At 41.5% G+C, this 17360-nt stretch overlaps 1 protein-coding gene across 2 annotated transcripts in view; it reads right to left on the minus strand.

Annotated features, from left to right (window-relative positions):
• The window catches only part of LOC101075779 (TNF receptor-associated factor 2-like), a 19769-nt gene continuing 2409 nt past the window's right edge, over positions 1-17360 (minus strand). The window contains exons 2-11 of one of the 2 annotated variants that reach the window (XM_029829695.1): positions 8640-8718; positions 8257-8355; positions 7363-7524; positions 6995-7069; positions 6834-6908; positions 5619-6101; positions 2803-2823; positions 2646-2712; positions 2296-2444; positions 1-2142 (exon numbers count right to left, since the gene is read on the minus strand). In XM_029829695.1, coding sequence (XP_029685555.1) covers positions 1924-2142; positions 2296-2444; positions 2646-2712; positions 2803-2823; positions 5619-6101; positions 6834-6908; positions 6995-7069; positions 7363-7524; positions 8257-8355; positions 8640-8718 — 1429 coding nt within the window. In that variant the 3' untranslated portion in view covers positions 1-1923. Of the gene's footprint in view, positions 2143-2295; positions 2445-2645; positions 2824-5618; positions 6102-6833; positions 6909-6994; positions 7070-7362; positions 7525-8256; positions 8356-8639; positions 8719-17360 lie in introns of both variants that reach the window. The other variant, XM_029829694.1, reaches the window with a different exon arrangement.

Here is a 17360-nt window from a genome sequence, read left to right on the forward strand (position 1 = left end):
GGTAACTGTAAACTGCATTTATTAACCCAAACCAGCTCACAGAGCTCACAAATGTAACATCTTATTTACTGATGGCATATTCATACAAATAAATTGTATATTGTATGCAATTTAACAAAACTTTCCCTAAAAAAATAAAGTGATGTATAATAAAATATATAACAATAAAATAAAACACAGCAAACAGAATTACAACACATGGAGTTCAGACAGTATCTGAAGCTTTTCACAGAAAACAAAGAAAATAAAACTCAATCAATATTTTGTAACCTATTGTATGATTTACATAATTAAAAAGCATTTGCCCTCTATTCGACTGTGGACTTCTTATGAGTTTTAATGTGTGAAAGAGGAAATTGCCCCCAAACTCAATAGCTGGTTGAGACACCCCTGAATTTACCACTGCAATCAAGCATTTACCGTAACTAATGAGTGTTTCACTCTGCTGCCACAATCCTCTACCGAGTTGTTTCAATTCAGCTCTGAGAACCTAACTGGTCCCTTTAAGGTTATGCTTTTGTTTTCTTTTTGTAGCAGTAGTGGCATCATGGATTAATTGTTGATGTGCTCCAGGAGTGATTTTGGCATGGAATATTCAGCAGGTCTGGCACTAATTAGTTTTAATGTGAAGCTGTACTTATTGTTGATCACAATAAATTAATAATAACTCAACCTAAACAATGTGATCATTACAATAAATTCATGATTTCACCTATTGAATGAATCATCTATTCCAACTAGGGTCAGGTTTTGGATAGCTCATTGCCAAGATAAATATGTGAGTAATTTCAGGCCCAGTTTAGAGACAGAGGCACTGAGAAGATAGGATGTTGAGGTTGTCTGGGAGTAAAGAGGATGTAGAGGATCAGGAATGAGAACATCAGAGGGACAGCGCAAGTTAGATGTTCTGGAGGTAAAGCCAGAGGTGGTAAGGACATGTCAAGAGGATGGACAGTTAATACGTTGGTCGAAGGAGGCTGAGGTTGGAACTGCAGACAGGAGGTCTAGAGGAAGACCAAGAGGAGACTGATGGATGTAGTGAGAGAAGATGTGGAGTTAGTTGGTGTGAGAATGCAGAGAAAAGAAGAAGATGCAGGAGGGTGATTCACTGTGATGACCCCTGATGAGGAACAGCCCAAAGAAGGAGGTTTGGATAGCTATTTTATATTAATACATGAAATTATCCATTAAAAGATGTACTGTGTAGTTGCTGGGTTTATCGTTGTCTAATTTTAAAATTAGTATGATGATCTGAGACATCTCTATGTGATAAGGATTTGCCCCTTCCTCCTTTTCAAAACACAGCATGCTTACTTTGATACAATAGTATAAACCTAGTAATCTCAACTATGCCATAGTTGGGCTTGCTTAGTTTTATTGTACTAAAGCGACAAATTTTAATAAACACATGTGAAGGATGTCTTGCTTTGTTGGAGTGAATTCAGTCTAAAAACATATCAAATGCTCTCACATTGTACACAAAACATTCATGAAAGAAATTAATACATGAACCACTGCATCATGTGTGTTTTGGCCTCAAGCTGCATCCACACAGTCCAACTGTTCACGATAATCACTTTAAACATTTACATTAAGACAACAAGACCGTAGGCACACTCGGCTGTCATTCTGACAGCTGGGTTTTGTATCATCTCATCTTTTTACCTGGTCACACTCATCACTTTAGCACCTTCTGGAATTGGGTCCCAGCTATCCAGAATAGAAAACTGAAGGTAAATATTATTTAGAATCCACATCAAAACCACAACTTTGTCAAATTTGCCCCAGAATTTGGATCTAAAAAAATTATAACATTTTCATTTACAATTTCATACCAACCATCTGGACAAAAATGAAAATAAGGACACACAGTGTACACAATAGAAAAGGAGGATCCTATGGTAGCTACAGAGACCACACTGTCTAGAGGCCAGTGAGATCCACGATGACCTTGATGAAGATGGTGTCATCACGTATGTAGGAGTTTTTACAGTCCAGCTTAGGGAGAGGACAGAAGAGGGGGCAACCGCTGGCAATATTCATGTCACTGACTGGCCTCTGAAAGGACGAGGAGGAGATGTCGGGCCGGAAAGCATCGATTATGTGCTCCCTGTTGTTCTGGTCAAGCAGCATTAGGGTGACCTGAACACACAGGTTAGGAGGATATCCGCACTGATCAAATACATTGATGCCGACTCTTTTATCCATTAAACATTAGCTCTAATGTCTTTTAGGGGAAAAAACACATTTAAACTGCAAAACATCTCCCCAACACACATTTGGAGTAAGCGTTACCTTTTGGTTGAAAGGCCATTTAAGGAGGGCGTCGCTGTGGCCTCTCATGACCACAAAAAATAGAGATAAGTGGGTCCCACGGCCTGTGCCATCACCATTCAGGTAGATCCGCAGGCACATCTTATAGCCATATTTACTTGTATAAAATGCTGAAAAACACAGTAGACTCAATCAATCAATCAATCAATCAATCAATTTTTATTTATATAGCGTCTTTTACAATCAAAATTGTTTCTAGGCGCTTTACAGAATCCCAAGGCCTAACCCCAAACGACAGACTGGTAAAGAAATCAGAACTTCTGAGAGATCCCAATAACAAAAGTGATATTTTTCATAATAAAAAGTGTTACCGGATGAAAACATGGCAGGAGCACGACCAGCCACAGCATCTTGCCTCTTCTTAGTGAAATCTGAAATCTTCCAGACAAAAACACCATCATATGTGGCAGCAGACAACTCCCTCATTTTCTCATCAATCTCCACGATGGATAAGTCTCTCAGACTCACAGTCCTCTCAAGCTGACGGACCTGCAGTAACAGGAAGAGTGTTCAGGGACAGTAAAACTCATTTCCTCTACTTCATATACTTAAAAGGTCAGATTTTTATATATTTTGGAATTTAGCACAACAGAAGTACAACAAAAATCCTGAAAATCCTAATAGGCAATATAGGACAAGAATATTGGAGTTTGTCACTTGGGACACTTGTTATTGAGCACAATGATGAAATATTACAGATCTGTTTTTGCTACACAGCACACATGAAGCTCACAAACGCATACTGGGGAAATGTCCGCCTTGCATGAATGTAGATTGTGGCTTTCAGTCATTTTAAGCTATTTGCTGTCCAGAAGATTTTGTTTGTACTGGTCGATAAACGTTTGTCCCATTTTAAGATATTTAAACAAAGTATTCCTCTTCATTCTAAATTACCCCACCATGTTTTGGAATGGGATGAAATTGTTGCCATGGGAAGCATGTCAAAGATCTTTAAATGCTTTAGAATCTGAGATTTAAAAGAATAACTTATTCTGCAGGATATCAGGATGATTCCATGTGGGGGATAATTTGCAGAGGACATGTGAAGCTGTCATTGTAAAGATACTTATATTGTAAAACAGTAATGTTGGTTGATTTTCCCATGAATGCAAAATAAGATATTTTAATATCTCAACTGTCTGATCTACATTTTCATCCAAGAGTCAATGACACTGTTGGAATTATACATTTTAAGATATAGTGTATTCTACTGGCAAGGAAAGAAAACTTGGGTAAATCTAGTGGGACAATCTGTGTGCTGCGCCTCTGTTCTGTGGTTCTGATATATAGACTCCCTTAAAACCATCAAGGCAGAAAACAGTCATTCATTTTCAGCAGGGCCATCATCTTTAACTTTCCACAAGTGATGTGGGTAAGTTCTTCCTAAGCATGATGTCATCTGGTTTTGAGATGCTATTTTGAGATATGATAAAGCCTTCCACAATCTGATAACCTGGAGGATTGAGACAACATTGAGACAAAGATGTTTCATGCCTATGTAGAGGTATCAATGATAGCTATTGGAATATTTAGAGATACTTGGTCATTGACGTTTCATTTCCATAGAGCAGTTATGCAATATGTGACAAGAGATTCTCATTAAGTGTGATAGTTTTGCATTCTTCTTGATAAGAACAACTTCTTTTTTTTTTTAACTTTTCTAGACACCTTCATAAGACAGCTACATCAAGACTGCAGTTATTCGCATTAAAGTGCTTTATTTTAAGTTGCATGTTTTAAACATTGGAATGCCTTTAGCCATATTGTTGAGCTAATAATCACAGTTTAAAAAGCACTTTATAGGTGCAATGTAGTAATAGATTGGAATAATGAAGCTGAGCACCAAAAGTTGTGTCTTTTGAACCTAAAATAAAAGATTCTGCAGTTTCAGAACATTGGGCCAGATTCACCAATATGTTCTTAAGAATCTTCTTAGATTCTTTCTTAAGTTGTTCTTAAGAAGTTCCTTAAGAAAACCCTACATCGGATTCACCAACGCGTTCGTAAACCCCAGAATTGTTCGCAGCTGTGTTCTTAGATTGATGAATGCCATCTATTCGTAAATTGAAAGCGCGTGCCAGGTGAGTCTAATTAACATACGATTAGCATAAGTCACTGCCCACCAATGCCCATAAAAGGAACTGCAGCAGGACCCTGTAGACAGAGCAAAAAGCAGCCAAATGCCCAAAGCTTGCCTCTCCACGCCTGATTTCTGATGCCGTGTTGCACAATCAAGAAAGGATGGCTAACATGCTTGATAAAATTGCCTCAACCCTAATGACTATAGCCAACACACTTAAAGAAATCAACGAGAATGTAAAAAAAAATAAGAATGTAAAAAGAATAAAAACGTGTAAAAGCTGTGCTCTGAAACCGGTCTTTCTTTTTTTTCTTTTTGAAGTGAATCAAGACTGTTAGACTAAAATTGTGACAATAATGCATTTTATTCACAAATTAATCGCGCTCAAACGTGAACCGCGTGCCTGCAGTCTGGCCCCATCATTGCGTCAGGACGCACATCCTCAAGGGGTTGTGGCTCTGTGTCCAAACATATCCAGCGCCCCTTTAAAATGTCGATGGTGCGTTCAATGGTGGAGCGACTGCGCGCATGCATCTGATTGAATAAAATTTCCTGTGGAGTCTGAGGGTTGGTCAGTGGTGTCAACAACCCGGGAGCTAGGGCATATCCTCGATCCCCTAATAAAATAAATCAGGATAAAATCAAATAAAAAGACAGTTTTGGCATGGTTTCCAATTTGGTTGATTAAAGTTAAGTCATTGGCACATTTACGTAATTTTAAAATTCTCCGTAAATCACCAAAAATAGGAAATAAACAAATAAATGACAGAATTATCATTGTAATATTGAATTTTATTGATTTCCACAAGAGAAGAAAACACAACCATGCCAACATGTCGGCACTGAAATGTGCGTAAGAGTACTCCTGAGTGTTCGTAGGATTTGTTCTTACCTACGCATAAATCCAGGATAAGAAGAAATTGGTGAATGCCATAATCTTCGTAAAATGTTCGTAAATGGGACTTAAGAACAAATTTGTTCGTAAGAATGTTTCGTGAATCTGGCCCATTGATGGTAAAATGTTAAAATACGTTATTTGTTCCTTGAAATCTTATTTTAAAGTTCATTTTTTGTTCCACATCACACCTAGTGAAGCCCTTTTCACTTGCAGATTTTGTAATTTGAAAATATTTCTTCTTGATTTCTGCTCTTATATTTATATCATACGTGAGGAATGACAATGAACAGGACTGGCACCAGTCACCTTGTTGTTTAGGATTTCAATCTTGTCCTGGTCCAGTCGATGCTGGCGGTTGTATGCTTCCATGGTGGTGCATGAGCGCTCCACCTCCCTGTTGAGGACACACACGATGTTTTCGAAAGTTCTCACTTTTAACTCGAGGTCCTGGCAGCGCCGGCTCAGCTCAGCCACCTTAGTCTTCTCGCTTTGTAACTGTAACTCCAGAGCAGCTCTTACGCTACTAGGTAATGGTGTGAAAGAGGTCGCTACAGATGGGGCGCAAACACCCTGTGCAATGGTCAGACCACTACCGCTGATCTGGCTCATCTTAAGTTCAAGATCCCTGAGGGACTGATGAAGCTCCAACAACTTGTGACTGGCCACATCCAGACTCTGAGGCGGCAAGCTCTCCAGGCTGATCTTGATGCCCATGATGAAATGCAGCAGAAGATTTAAATGCTCATAGGAACACTGTCGCTCATGGTCATGGATTTTCTCTTTTTCAACCTTGGTGTCAAAGACACAAGCAGAATCTAGATGATTTAACCTTTACCAGAGCAAGAAAAATGCAATTTTAATGATATTCAAAAAACTGCAAATGAGAAAAAAGTCAAACTATGCAGCCAGCAGTAATTGTATTAGCAATGCATATTCAGTATAAATACAAATTGCCATATACATATAGTCCTACAAAGCTTTATAATGTGTATGAAGGGTGTTGGAATATTCTTTTCTATTGAGTCAAGAGAGTAAATAAGAGATTTCACTTGTACTAAGTTGCAATCTGTTATCTGTTTCCATAAATAATATTTTGTCTCATCACAAATGTAAAATTTTCCTCTATATATTATATATTGAATAGAACGATTTACAGGGTTAAAACAATATTCAACAAATGTTCGCCAACACCACAAAAGACAGTGGTGAGATTAATAAATGCACTTTATGTATTTCATATTATATGATGTTAAAAATAGAGCCTTAAATTTAGATAAGAAACTGCTGCATCTGGTCAAGCCACACTTATCACTGTCAGTACACATTATCACTGGTTACATCATTGCCTCAGTGTTTCACTTATATCTGATAATATATCCATCTCATTTAATCACAAATGTAATGTTGTAATGTATGTTGATCAATAGATTGGAAGAGGTTTTGTCTACTACTGCTATAAAGTTATAAGATATATGTTTCTCTATAACACACAGAACAAATTGTGAAAAAGTAGTTACTTACTGATGTGTTGCAGCCAACAACATGAAATCTGCACGGTGATTTAAATTTACTGCAGTACTTAATATGATCCACATACTAAAAATAGAAGAAAAACCAACTCACAATCTATTCAAGGACAATAGTATTGTTAAACTGAATTATAGGTTAAAAACAACGTCTACCTTTTCCCTTGGGATCTTTTTCTTTGAACAACCTTCACATATCATTGGATACTTTGGACAAATTTCATCATGAGCCTAAAAAAAGTCAAAAAGAGTTAGTAGACAAAAAAACAGAATATACAGTAGTGATATTATGTATATAATATGTACACTGTATGACAGCTTCAGTAATTCCCTGACAGTAGTGGATATTTAAATTTATAGATCTATTGGAGACAAATAACATTTGCAGTTATTATTAAAGACATTGAATGTTCACCCATCAGCACGTCAAACTGCAGATTGTATGTTCCAACATCATAACAGTCATTATAACTAGAATAACCTTATTTAACAGACACAAATCTTTAAAAAAAAAAAAGGCTGACCTTGATGTTCTTTAACTGGAAGGGGTCTTTGCAGTACTTGCAGTTGAGAGTCCGCTCTGGACATTCTCTTTCATTGTGACGCTCCTGTTCATTGACTCTCATAAGCTCTTTACAGGAAGGACACAAGATAATCATGAAGTCACAGCTGTCCTCATGCCTAGCCTGCAGATAAGAACAATTATGTTCACGGTAAGCCTGGGGGCATCTCAGACTTGATACCAAACTGGTCCCCAAAAGTGAAAAGAAGGCTCGTATAACATGTGCTGTACTTTTGATTGATTTAAGTTTGAAAAGCCCCACCAGGGTATCATTTTGAAGCTCTTTCATTCCCTTTTATAGTGATTGCTGTTGCTGCAAATATATAGCTATAGAAAGTAAGTAGGGTATTTCTATTTTCAAATAAGGTCCTAAATACAACCCCAATTCCAAAACAGTTGGGACACTAAGCAACATGTAAAGAAATCAGAATAACTTTCAAATCTCATAAATCCAACAGCGCAAAAGGAACATGTAGACATTTTTTCTATTCATCGAAAATATTAGCTTTGATGTTGAAGGCGGTGGCATCTTTAAAGAGTTGGACCAAAAAGCTGGAGCTGTAACTGGCACAAATAAAAAACAACTGGAGCAGCATTTGACAACTAATTAGGTAAACGGGTCAATACCACATCCAGCGATGAAGGCGTGCTGGGACTGTTGAGCAGTTACAATCCTGCACTGACAGGAATGGGATGACAACAACCCTCTCCTAAAACTCCAGTAACTGCTCTCTTTACTCCCAGACTGACAGTTTCTGTTGTTTAAGGTATTTTCTACTGCAGGAAATACATGTTAATTTCCAGCTGTAATGGCTAAAAGGCTAAATAAAAATGGCTGTCAGCCTACTGTGCATACCTCAAATTCTTTGATAGTTCCTGTCCATATGCATCCTTCATTGGGACAGACAGCAGCCAAGGCCTCCACTTCCCTCCGGGCTGCATTGTCAGGGAAAGCCTGGGAAACCAAACGCTGTTACAGCCTGACACAAGTTGGGATAAATTGTTTCACCAGTGTTGTGAGCAGCATTTATGCTATTCTCATGTGTATCCCTGCCATTCCACATTTTAATTTTGCTCTCAGAGGATTGTGAGTTGATGGCTCAATATTCAGTGATTAACTGATGCCAAAAGCACATGTCCACCTATACTGGTCAATGATAAGTCTTATGATGAAAGCCATGGAACAAGAAAATCAATACACTTTAAAAAGAAAAGTAAAGAAGAATTGAAATTACTTACACCACCTAACTTGAGAATAGAGGCAGGTTCCTCAAACAGATCTTCACTTATACATGCACTGCATGTCTGTGGTCCCGCACTTAAAAGGAAAGAAAATGACTTTTTAACAGTGTAAACTGTGCACAATGTGTAAAACTACAAAAAATAATATTGAGTTGATTCCTGACTGGTGAATATGAAGGGAAAATTACACCCTCTCTGAAACAAATAGTTTGTCCTAAATTGTCCTATAGATTGACCTTTACTCTCAGGCCTCTCTTATTTATTTGAAGTAGCTTCAGAGCTCTCTGTGACCACATCTTGTTTTTGATTCTTCTTGTAGACAAGGTAGTGCTGAAGAGACAAGCAAGCTAGAGGATTCTCCTGCATTCAAGGTTAGCATTCTCTGTTTGGGACAGCTGAAGACAGGCAGGCTGGCACCACACATTGCCGTAGCTAGCCAGTGACCTCTCACCCATTTTATGACTGATATTCCTCTCGGTATGTATGTCTCCTCAGAACTGGTGCTGGCTCTGCACGCATGAATTGTTCTTGTGTTGGTACCACTTCTCCTGACTTCATTTCATGTCATCTGAATCTCCTGTATGCCAGTTCCACAAACTCCATCTAGTATTTTCACACCAAATCAGGGTCACGAAAAGGATCTCAACAGTATAGCCTTGTATATGCAAAATTAATTTTAATTCTTTTGCTACTCTCATGTCTGTCGTTAATGAGATTCTACTAAAGTACCTTGTGGAATGGGAGCTAGTTGGATACTCTGCACAGCTACAGTGGAGAAAGATGCTGCCAATGGGCTTTAATAGGTAGCAGGTTTGAAGTTCAAACTTGACTGAGATAAGCAGTGAGTGCGCAAGTCATCCTTGAGAAGATGTATTGGATTAATTTAAAATATTTAACCTGTAATAAATGTGATTGTAATGAGGTTGTGAATAAAATTGGATCAAATATTAAATTAAAATTCATAAAAATAACTGGGCTACCACCTTATCGTGGTAGAGGGGTTTGCGTGTCCCCATGATCCTAGGAGCTCCGTTGTCTGGGGCTATATGCCCCTGGTAGGGCCACCCATGGCAAACAGGTCCTAGGTGAGGGATCAGATAAAGCGTAGCCCAGGACCCCCTCATGATGAAGAACAATATTGGTGCCAAGTTTCCCTTGCCTGGATGCGGGTCACCGGGGCCCCCTCCTGGAGCCAGACCTGGGGGTGGGGCACGTTGGCGAGCGCCTGGTGGCCAGACCTCTGCCCCTGGAGTCCGGCCGGGCACAGCCCGAAGAGGCAACATGGGACCCCCTTCCCGTGGGCTCACCACCTGCAGGAGGGGCCAAGGGGGTCCGGTGCATTGTGTTTTGGGTAGCGGCCGAAGGCAGGGACCTTGGCGGTCTGATCCCCAGCTGCATAAACTGGCTCTAGGGACATGGAATGTCACCTCTCTGGTGGGAAAGGAGCCTGAGTTGGTGCGCGAGGTTGAGAAGTTCCGACTAGATATAGTTGGCCTCACCTCGACGCACGGCAAGGGCTCTGGAACCAGTCTTCTCGAGAAGGGTTGGACTTTCTACCACTCTGGAGTTGCCGATGGTGAAAGGCAACGGGCAGCGGTGGCAATTCTCGTTGCTCCCCAGCTCAGTGCCTGTATATTGGAGTTTACCCTGGTGGATGAGAGGGTAGCCTCCCTTCGCCTTCGAGTGGGGGGACAGATCCTGACTGTTGTTTGTGCCTATGGCCCAAACAGCAGTTCAGCATATCCACCCTTTTTGAAGTCCTTAGAGGGAGTGCTGGAGAGTGCTCCTTCTGGGGGCTCCCTCGTCCTCCTGGGTGACTTCAATGCTCACGTTGGTAATGACAGTGTGACCTGGAGAGGTGTGATTGGGAAGAACGCCCCCCCCTGATCTGAACCCGAGTGGTGTTTTGTTATTGGACTTCTGTGCTTGTCTCAGATTGTCCATAACAAACGCCTTGTTCAGGCATAAAGGTGTTCACATGTGCACTTGGCACCAGACCACGCCTTAGACCGCAGATCGATTATCGACTTTGTAGGATAAGGATAAGGATAAAAGACTTTATTGATCCCACATCGGGGAAATTGCACGTTACAGCGGTAGCCCGTGGTGTACAATACAGAAAAGTACTAAAAAAAATAAAATAAACCTCTTATATTATTTACATTGCTATGTACATTGTACAGTATATACAGAAATTAAAAATTGTAAAAATGTACAGGAGGAGTGTCGGACAGCGTGAGGAAAAAAATAAGGTGCAAATAAGATGTGCAAATAAGACATTCCAGAGGTAGGATGATTAGTTAGTGCAAATATGCCAACCCTGGGTTATTGGTGCTACAATTAAGTGCTGTGCATGTTGAACAGTCTTACGGCAGTTGGGATGAATGACCTGCGGTAAGGCTCCCTTTTACACCGTGGGTGTAACAGTCTGCTGCTGAAGGAGCTGCTTAGGGGTGTCCATAATTGTCAGCTTGGCTAACATCCTCCTCTCACCCACCTCCTCAATGGAGTCCAGAGAGCAGTCCAGGACTGAGCCAGCCCGTCTGACCAACTTGTTGAGTCTCTTCCTGTCCCTCTCTGAGCTTCCACAGCTCCAGCAGACCACAGCGTAGAAGATCACCGATGCCACCACAGAGTCATAAAAAGTCCTAAGCAGTGACCTGCATACTCCAAAGGACCTCAGTCTCCTCAACAGATGAAGACGACTTTGGCCCTTCTTGTACAGGGCGTCTGTGTTATGAGTCCAGTCCAGTTTATTGTTGAGGTGAACACCCAGGTATTTGTACTCCTCTATGATCTCAATGTCCAAACCCTGGATGTTCACGGGTGCAATGTGAGAAGCCTTCCTACTGAAGTCGATCACCACCTCCTTTGTCTTCCTGGTGTTGATGCGCAGATGGTTCAGTGCACACCAGGCGACAAAGTTGGTGATGACCTCCCTGTATTCCAGTTAGTTCCCCTCAGACACACGTCCAACGATGGTTGTATCGTCGGAGAACTTCTGGAGGTGGCAGCTGTCCGAGTTGTGGCTGAAGTCCGATGTGTAGAGAGTGAAGAGGAAGGGAGAGAGAACTGTACCCTGCGGGCCCCCCGTGCTGCAGACTACCACGTCGGACTCACAATCACGGAGCCTCACGTACTGTAGTCTGTTGGTAAGGTAGTCGGTGGTCCAGGCAGCTAGGTGACAGTCGACTCCGGCTCCCTCCATCTTCCCTCTCAGCAATGATGGCTGGATTGTGTTAAAGGCACTGGAGAAGTCAAATAACATGACTCTCCCAGTGCTCCCAGTGCTCTCTAGGTGTGAGAGTTACCGGTGCAGCAGGTAGATGACCGCGTCATCCACACCAATGCCCGGTCGATATGCAAACTGTAGAGGGTCCATCTTGCTGTCCACCAGCTGTCGGAGGTGGGTGAGGACGATCCTCTCCATGGTCTTCATCAGGTGAGAGGTTAAAGCCACTGGCCTGAAGTGGTTGGGCTCCCTGGCATGCGCAGTCTTAGGAACCGGAACCACACATGATGTTTTCCACAGTAGTGGAACTCTCTCCAGACTGAGGCTTAGGTTGAAGATGTGCAGGAGTACTCCACAGAGCTGATCTGCACAGTCCTTGAGTAGTCTGGAGTTGATGCCATCAGGGCCAGTAGCTTTCCTTGTCTTGGTCCTCCTCAGCTCCTTCCTCACCTGATCAGCTGTAATGGAGAGGCGAGGTGTGACTCCTGGTGGGTGAGGATGGGGGTTGGACTGGGAGGGTTGATCTGGCAGGGGGTGGAGGGAGGTGGCGTGGTGTGAGGAGAGAGCTGCCGGTGCCGGAGATGTTACGGGGGGAGAGGGGGGATGGTGATGTGACAGCACAGTCAGGTCTGGGCTTTGGTGAGGGGGAGAGGGAGGGGGGGCAACACAGTCGAATCTGTTGAAAAAGGAATTCAACTCATTTGCCAAGTCCTGGCCCCCAGATTTATTTATGCAGAAGATTGGCCATTTTGTGAGGATAAATTTCTCATATTGAGAGGTGAAACGGTGGGATATTGGCCTTCAGATACGAACCTGGAGGGCTGGTTGAAAGATAGAGCTAAAGAAGCCATTATGAAATGTGCCCGCACCACTGGTGGCCCCTCTAAGTGGGTCCATCTAAGACACAAGTGGAATAATTTGGTAGGTAGGTACAGTAATGGAAATTATTCCACCCCTGCAAAAAGTAAACAACTGGTGTAGGTTGTAAGTCCATTACCATTACCGCCCTATGCAAAAACTAAAACAGATGCACATCAGGCAACTCAAAAGACATGAAAGTGCCATAGGTGTGGTCAATTCAGACACTGGACACATGACTGCCAATTCATAAGATCCCCACATCAACAAAATCAGGATCAATTTACCTCAATGGTCATCAGGCCCCACAATGTTGGTACACACTGCTGGATTACAGACTCTCCAGTATTTGCAATCGGCTAATGATTTTCAGCTTTGCTGGACATTTCCAGGTTTTAATCAATCTGAAACCTTCATCCTGGCAAGTATTCTCCATCCATTGTCGAGTCCAAAGATTCAGTGGCTTTTTCCCTACAAAAACAATTCCAGTTGACCTTGAAAATTATTTTCTTATTGGGCCTGAAGGGTGTTATTTGCCAATTCAATTGACAAGAGAACAACAGATTTAATACAGATTTCCTGATGTGTCGCCTCAAGTTGCTGTGAAGACAGGAAACAAGTGAGTGATATGATAAGAAGGTGCTACAGTCTGCAGTCTTCAGAATGATGTTGTCACGTCTTTGAGGAGTGAATGGTTGAGACTTCCACAGTGTCTCTCTCCCCCACAGCACTTTTATTCCACGGAGAATACCTCTTCCTCTTCTGTATGGGCCACCCTCTGATTCCTCTGAAGGTCCTAATGAATTATGGACCAAGCATGTGGGATTTGTGACATCTGCTCTGCCTCATGTTGTTAAACTCAAACCTAATTCTAAACTTCCAATGATAACAGAATATAAATTACCCCAAAAAGCAATAGCAGCAATAAAGGGTGTAATTCAGTCCCTCTTGGATCAGAGTGTGCTTGTGGAGATGAGCAGTCCATGTAACACTCCCATTCTCCCTGTCCCAAAACAGATGTGATGAAAGGAGGCTTGTTCAAGCTCTGCAAACTATTAATAACATTGTTGTACCTACAGCTCCAATTGTGCCTGACACATATTCTATTTTGGCCTCTGTGCCTCAATTTCAAAGTACTTCACAGTCGTTGATCTGAGTTCTGCATTTTTCTCTTTGCTTCTCCATCCAGATAGCCAGAATCTGTTTGCATTCACATTAATGTAGCCTCAGTTGACATGGACCAGGCTGCCACCCTTTCTTAGTCATGACTAATTATTTTTGTCAATGAATGTGACTATGGATCCGCTATTGACTCTGTTTAGAGAGCAGCTATGTTGCAGCATTTTCCTCCTACAGGACAATGGACAGATGAAATGCGCAAGATCCTTGTGGATTTAAAGAGTGCTTTAATCTCAACACCAGCACTGGACCTGCTGGACTACACACAGCCTTTCCATCTGTGTGCAACTGAGAAAGAGGGTTTAGCTTCTGGCCTGTTGGTCCAGAAACATGGGTATCGTCCGGTGGTATATAATTCGTCAAAGGTCTCCATCAACATTATCAAACATCAACTAATCAAAGATTCGTTGGCTACTATTCTGTTGCCTAAAAGATTGACTATTGTTACGTATGAAGCCCACAATAATAGTTCTGATTCTGTGTCCCTTGAAACATGCATGAGCTGATTCAGCCAAACTCCTCAACTTCTTTGGTTTATTAACGTGTTTCTACTTAACCTCCTGATCCTGTTGTGTCCTCTGTAAATGATGTGGCAGCATTGCAAACCCACGCTGATAGTGAGGAGAAAAGGATTTGGACATGGAAACGTGCTCAGCAGGAGTCTATCTTGTTGCTCCACTCTGATGGAGTTGCCCCTGGTCTCTTGTCCATGTGTTGGCTTGTGCGGCACACCGACCAACTCACGTTGGAAATTGAGAGATAAATGAGATAGTTCACTCTCAGTGGTTTGAACCAGCTATCACACATTTAGAAAACATTGGTAAACACTTATGATCTGTCAGCAGGGCTGGAAACCTCATTAAACCTGATCATCTGCCATCGCCTTTTGTCATATGCAAAGAGATTTGTACATATGCCGAGCTTAAGGTTATACCAAAACTATCCTATGCTACCAGAAAACAAGATGCAAAGACAGTTGTGAAATTTGGTGAAAGAAATAATCCCCTGTTTTGCAGTACGCATGAGGGTGAAAAGTGACCGAGGCCCAGCCTTTGACTCAGAGTCTAGCAGCGGTGATGGCAGTTACATGTTCCCTATCATCCTCAGAGCTCAGGACAGGTGGAGAGGACAAACTCTCAAACATCAAGGGCAAAATTGCCTTAAACATCTGCACTTGAAGAGCGACCACTCCACAAACTCTTGAAATTTGCACAAAGAGGGAAAAACAAGGAACCTGACTGTATTATTCTAGCAACCTACCTCACTTCACTGTATTGCACTCTATGTACATTCTTGTTTTTGGCACCTTATTTATCCTTTTTTTGCCTTATTTATATTTCTTGCTATTCTATTCATTTTTTATTTTAGTTTTACAGCACGATAAGCTAGAGAGAGAGAGAGAGAAAAATGGTATTTCAGTTCATCTGTATATTCAAAACATGGAGTGAACTGACAATAAAATGTATCTTTATCTTTAAATGCCAAAGGTAATGGTGACGACAGGTCTGAACTGGCCGGACGCAAGCCCCATTGTGCTATATTCAGTCTGCAGCACACCAAACATCACAATGGGGATAAAACTTCATGAGGCATCGATGGGCTGGTCTATGTTAAAAGGGGCAAGTCAACCTTTGACCATCTCCACACACAGTCACTTTAATGTGGACTGATGATTACCGTATTTTCTGGACTATATGTCGCTCCGGAGTTTAAGTCGCACTAGCCAAAAAATGCATAATAAAGAAGAAAAATAGATATATAAGTCGCACTGGACAATAAGTCGCATTTTGGGGGAAAATTTATTTGATAATAAAGACCAAGAACATACATTTCATCTTGAAAGGCAATTAGCAATCCATTAGTATGGATTAGCAATAGCGTTACGGTATGCTAACATAACAAATTCAGCTACATGACCCACAATCGAACTGAGTACGTATCTGCTTTGTTAACGTAACATATTAACAGTTATTCAGATAACTATAGCATAAAGAACATCTAAGAAAGTTTACCAAACAATCAAGTCTAACTCCAAAGACGAAGCACCGCTTCTTCTTCTGCGTCGCTAAAGGAACTCGTTTCTCAGGTACACACGCCTAGAGCGCCCTCTTGTTGCTGTCAGTGTGAAAATAATGAAAATATGAAATTCTGTAATAATGTATTTATATAAGTCGCTCCAGAGTACAAGTCGCACCCCCTGACAAACTATGAAAAAAAGTGCGACTTATAGTCCGGAAAATACGGTATATGACCAAGTAGGTGAGATGCCTGAGCGAGAAGTTTTATTCACAGGTTTCTGACAGGCTCCCCAAAACCTCAGCTGAGCCCATTCAACCATTTTAGTGTCATGATTATGTACTAATTAAATCCTTGGATAAGGATTCTCTTTCTCCTAGGTGGAAAGAACCATACCAGGTGCTGCTGGTGAAGAGAATTGTCTTTATTTTATTATCATGTGTTGTACCATATGTTTCTGTTTTCTGTTAGAAGCACTTTAGAAGTTAGGAATGGTAGAATGTTTAGTAAGTGGAATAAAGATAAGCAGTCAGTTGACTCTTCCTTGACATGAATGATGTTTAGACAGTTGGAGGCAGGAGGAGACAGTCAGATGGAAAGAGTTAAACCCCCATCGTAAAACGCGACAAAATAGTTTACTGGTGTTGATAAGTTCCTCTGCAAGAAGGTGAACTTTGAACTGGCCATTTGGGACAATGGAGAACAAGGACTGTGTAAGCATCCAATGGGACTGGAAGAAGAAGACGAGGTCATCCAAGAAGAAGGACTGGATTGGACTGAATTAGCATTGATAATTTGCATCTGTGTTTCTATAAAAGATTGGGTCAAGGGATAGTTAGGTTGTCAGACTTCATGCCCTGACAATTGACTCTGTTATTGCAGGGTTATGAACTGGCCCGGAGCTCTGTTGTATTTGTATCTTGAATTAATTCTATTGTTAAATACATTTTGAAATTGGCATTATTCTTCTTGAAGTCTTCATTCAAAGAACACGCGGATTGGCAGTGCAATTTATTCATGCAATGTGGTGCTGGCTGGCCCCAGTGGCAGGGAGGGCCCAATAGGGGCATAGCCATTTTTCTACTTTTCCTCCTGCTTGTGAGCTCAGCACGATCTGACGTCACTGAGGACAAAATCTCCACAGCTTGGAGCCATAGCAATGAGACAGAGAGAAACATATCTTTTCCTTCTCGGAGACAAGGTGTAACCTCGATGACTGTCACATTTCATACCCTGACTGTGATTCTGACAGTAACTGGATGTGGAGCACTGTTCATCACACTGACTATTCCACATTTAATTTCTGACACTCCGGATCTGTGGTGTTTTACCACTGCACCGTTGAAGGCCATCCTTGAATGTTCTAAGTATGCAGCAAACTTCCATGGATTGCATGCAGATAAAATAGAGACACTTTGTTTTGGAGAAACAGC

Source organism: Takifugu rubripes, chromosome 21 (genome assembly GCF_901000725.2).
Source record: "Takifugu rubripes chromosome 21, fTakRub1.2, whole genome shotgun sequence".
Lineage (NCBI taxonomy): Eukaryota > Metazoa > Chordata > Actinopteri > Tetraodontiformes > Tetraodontidae > Takifugu > Takifugu rubripes.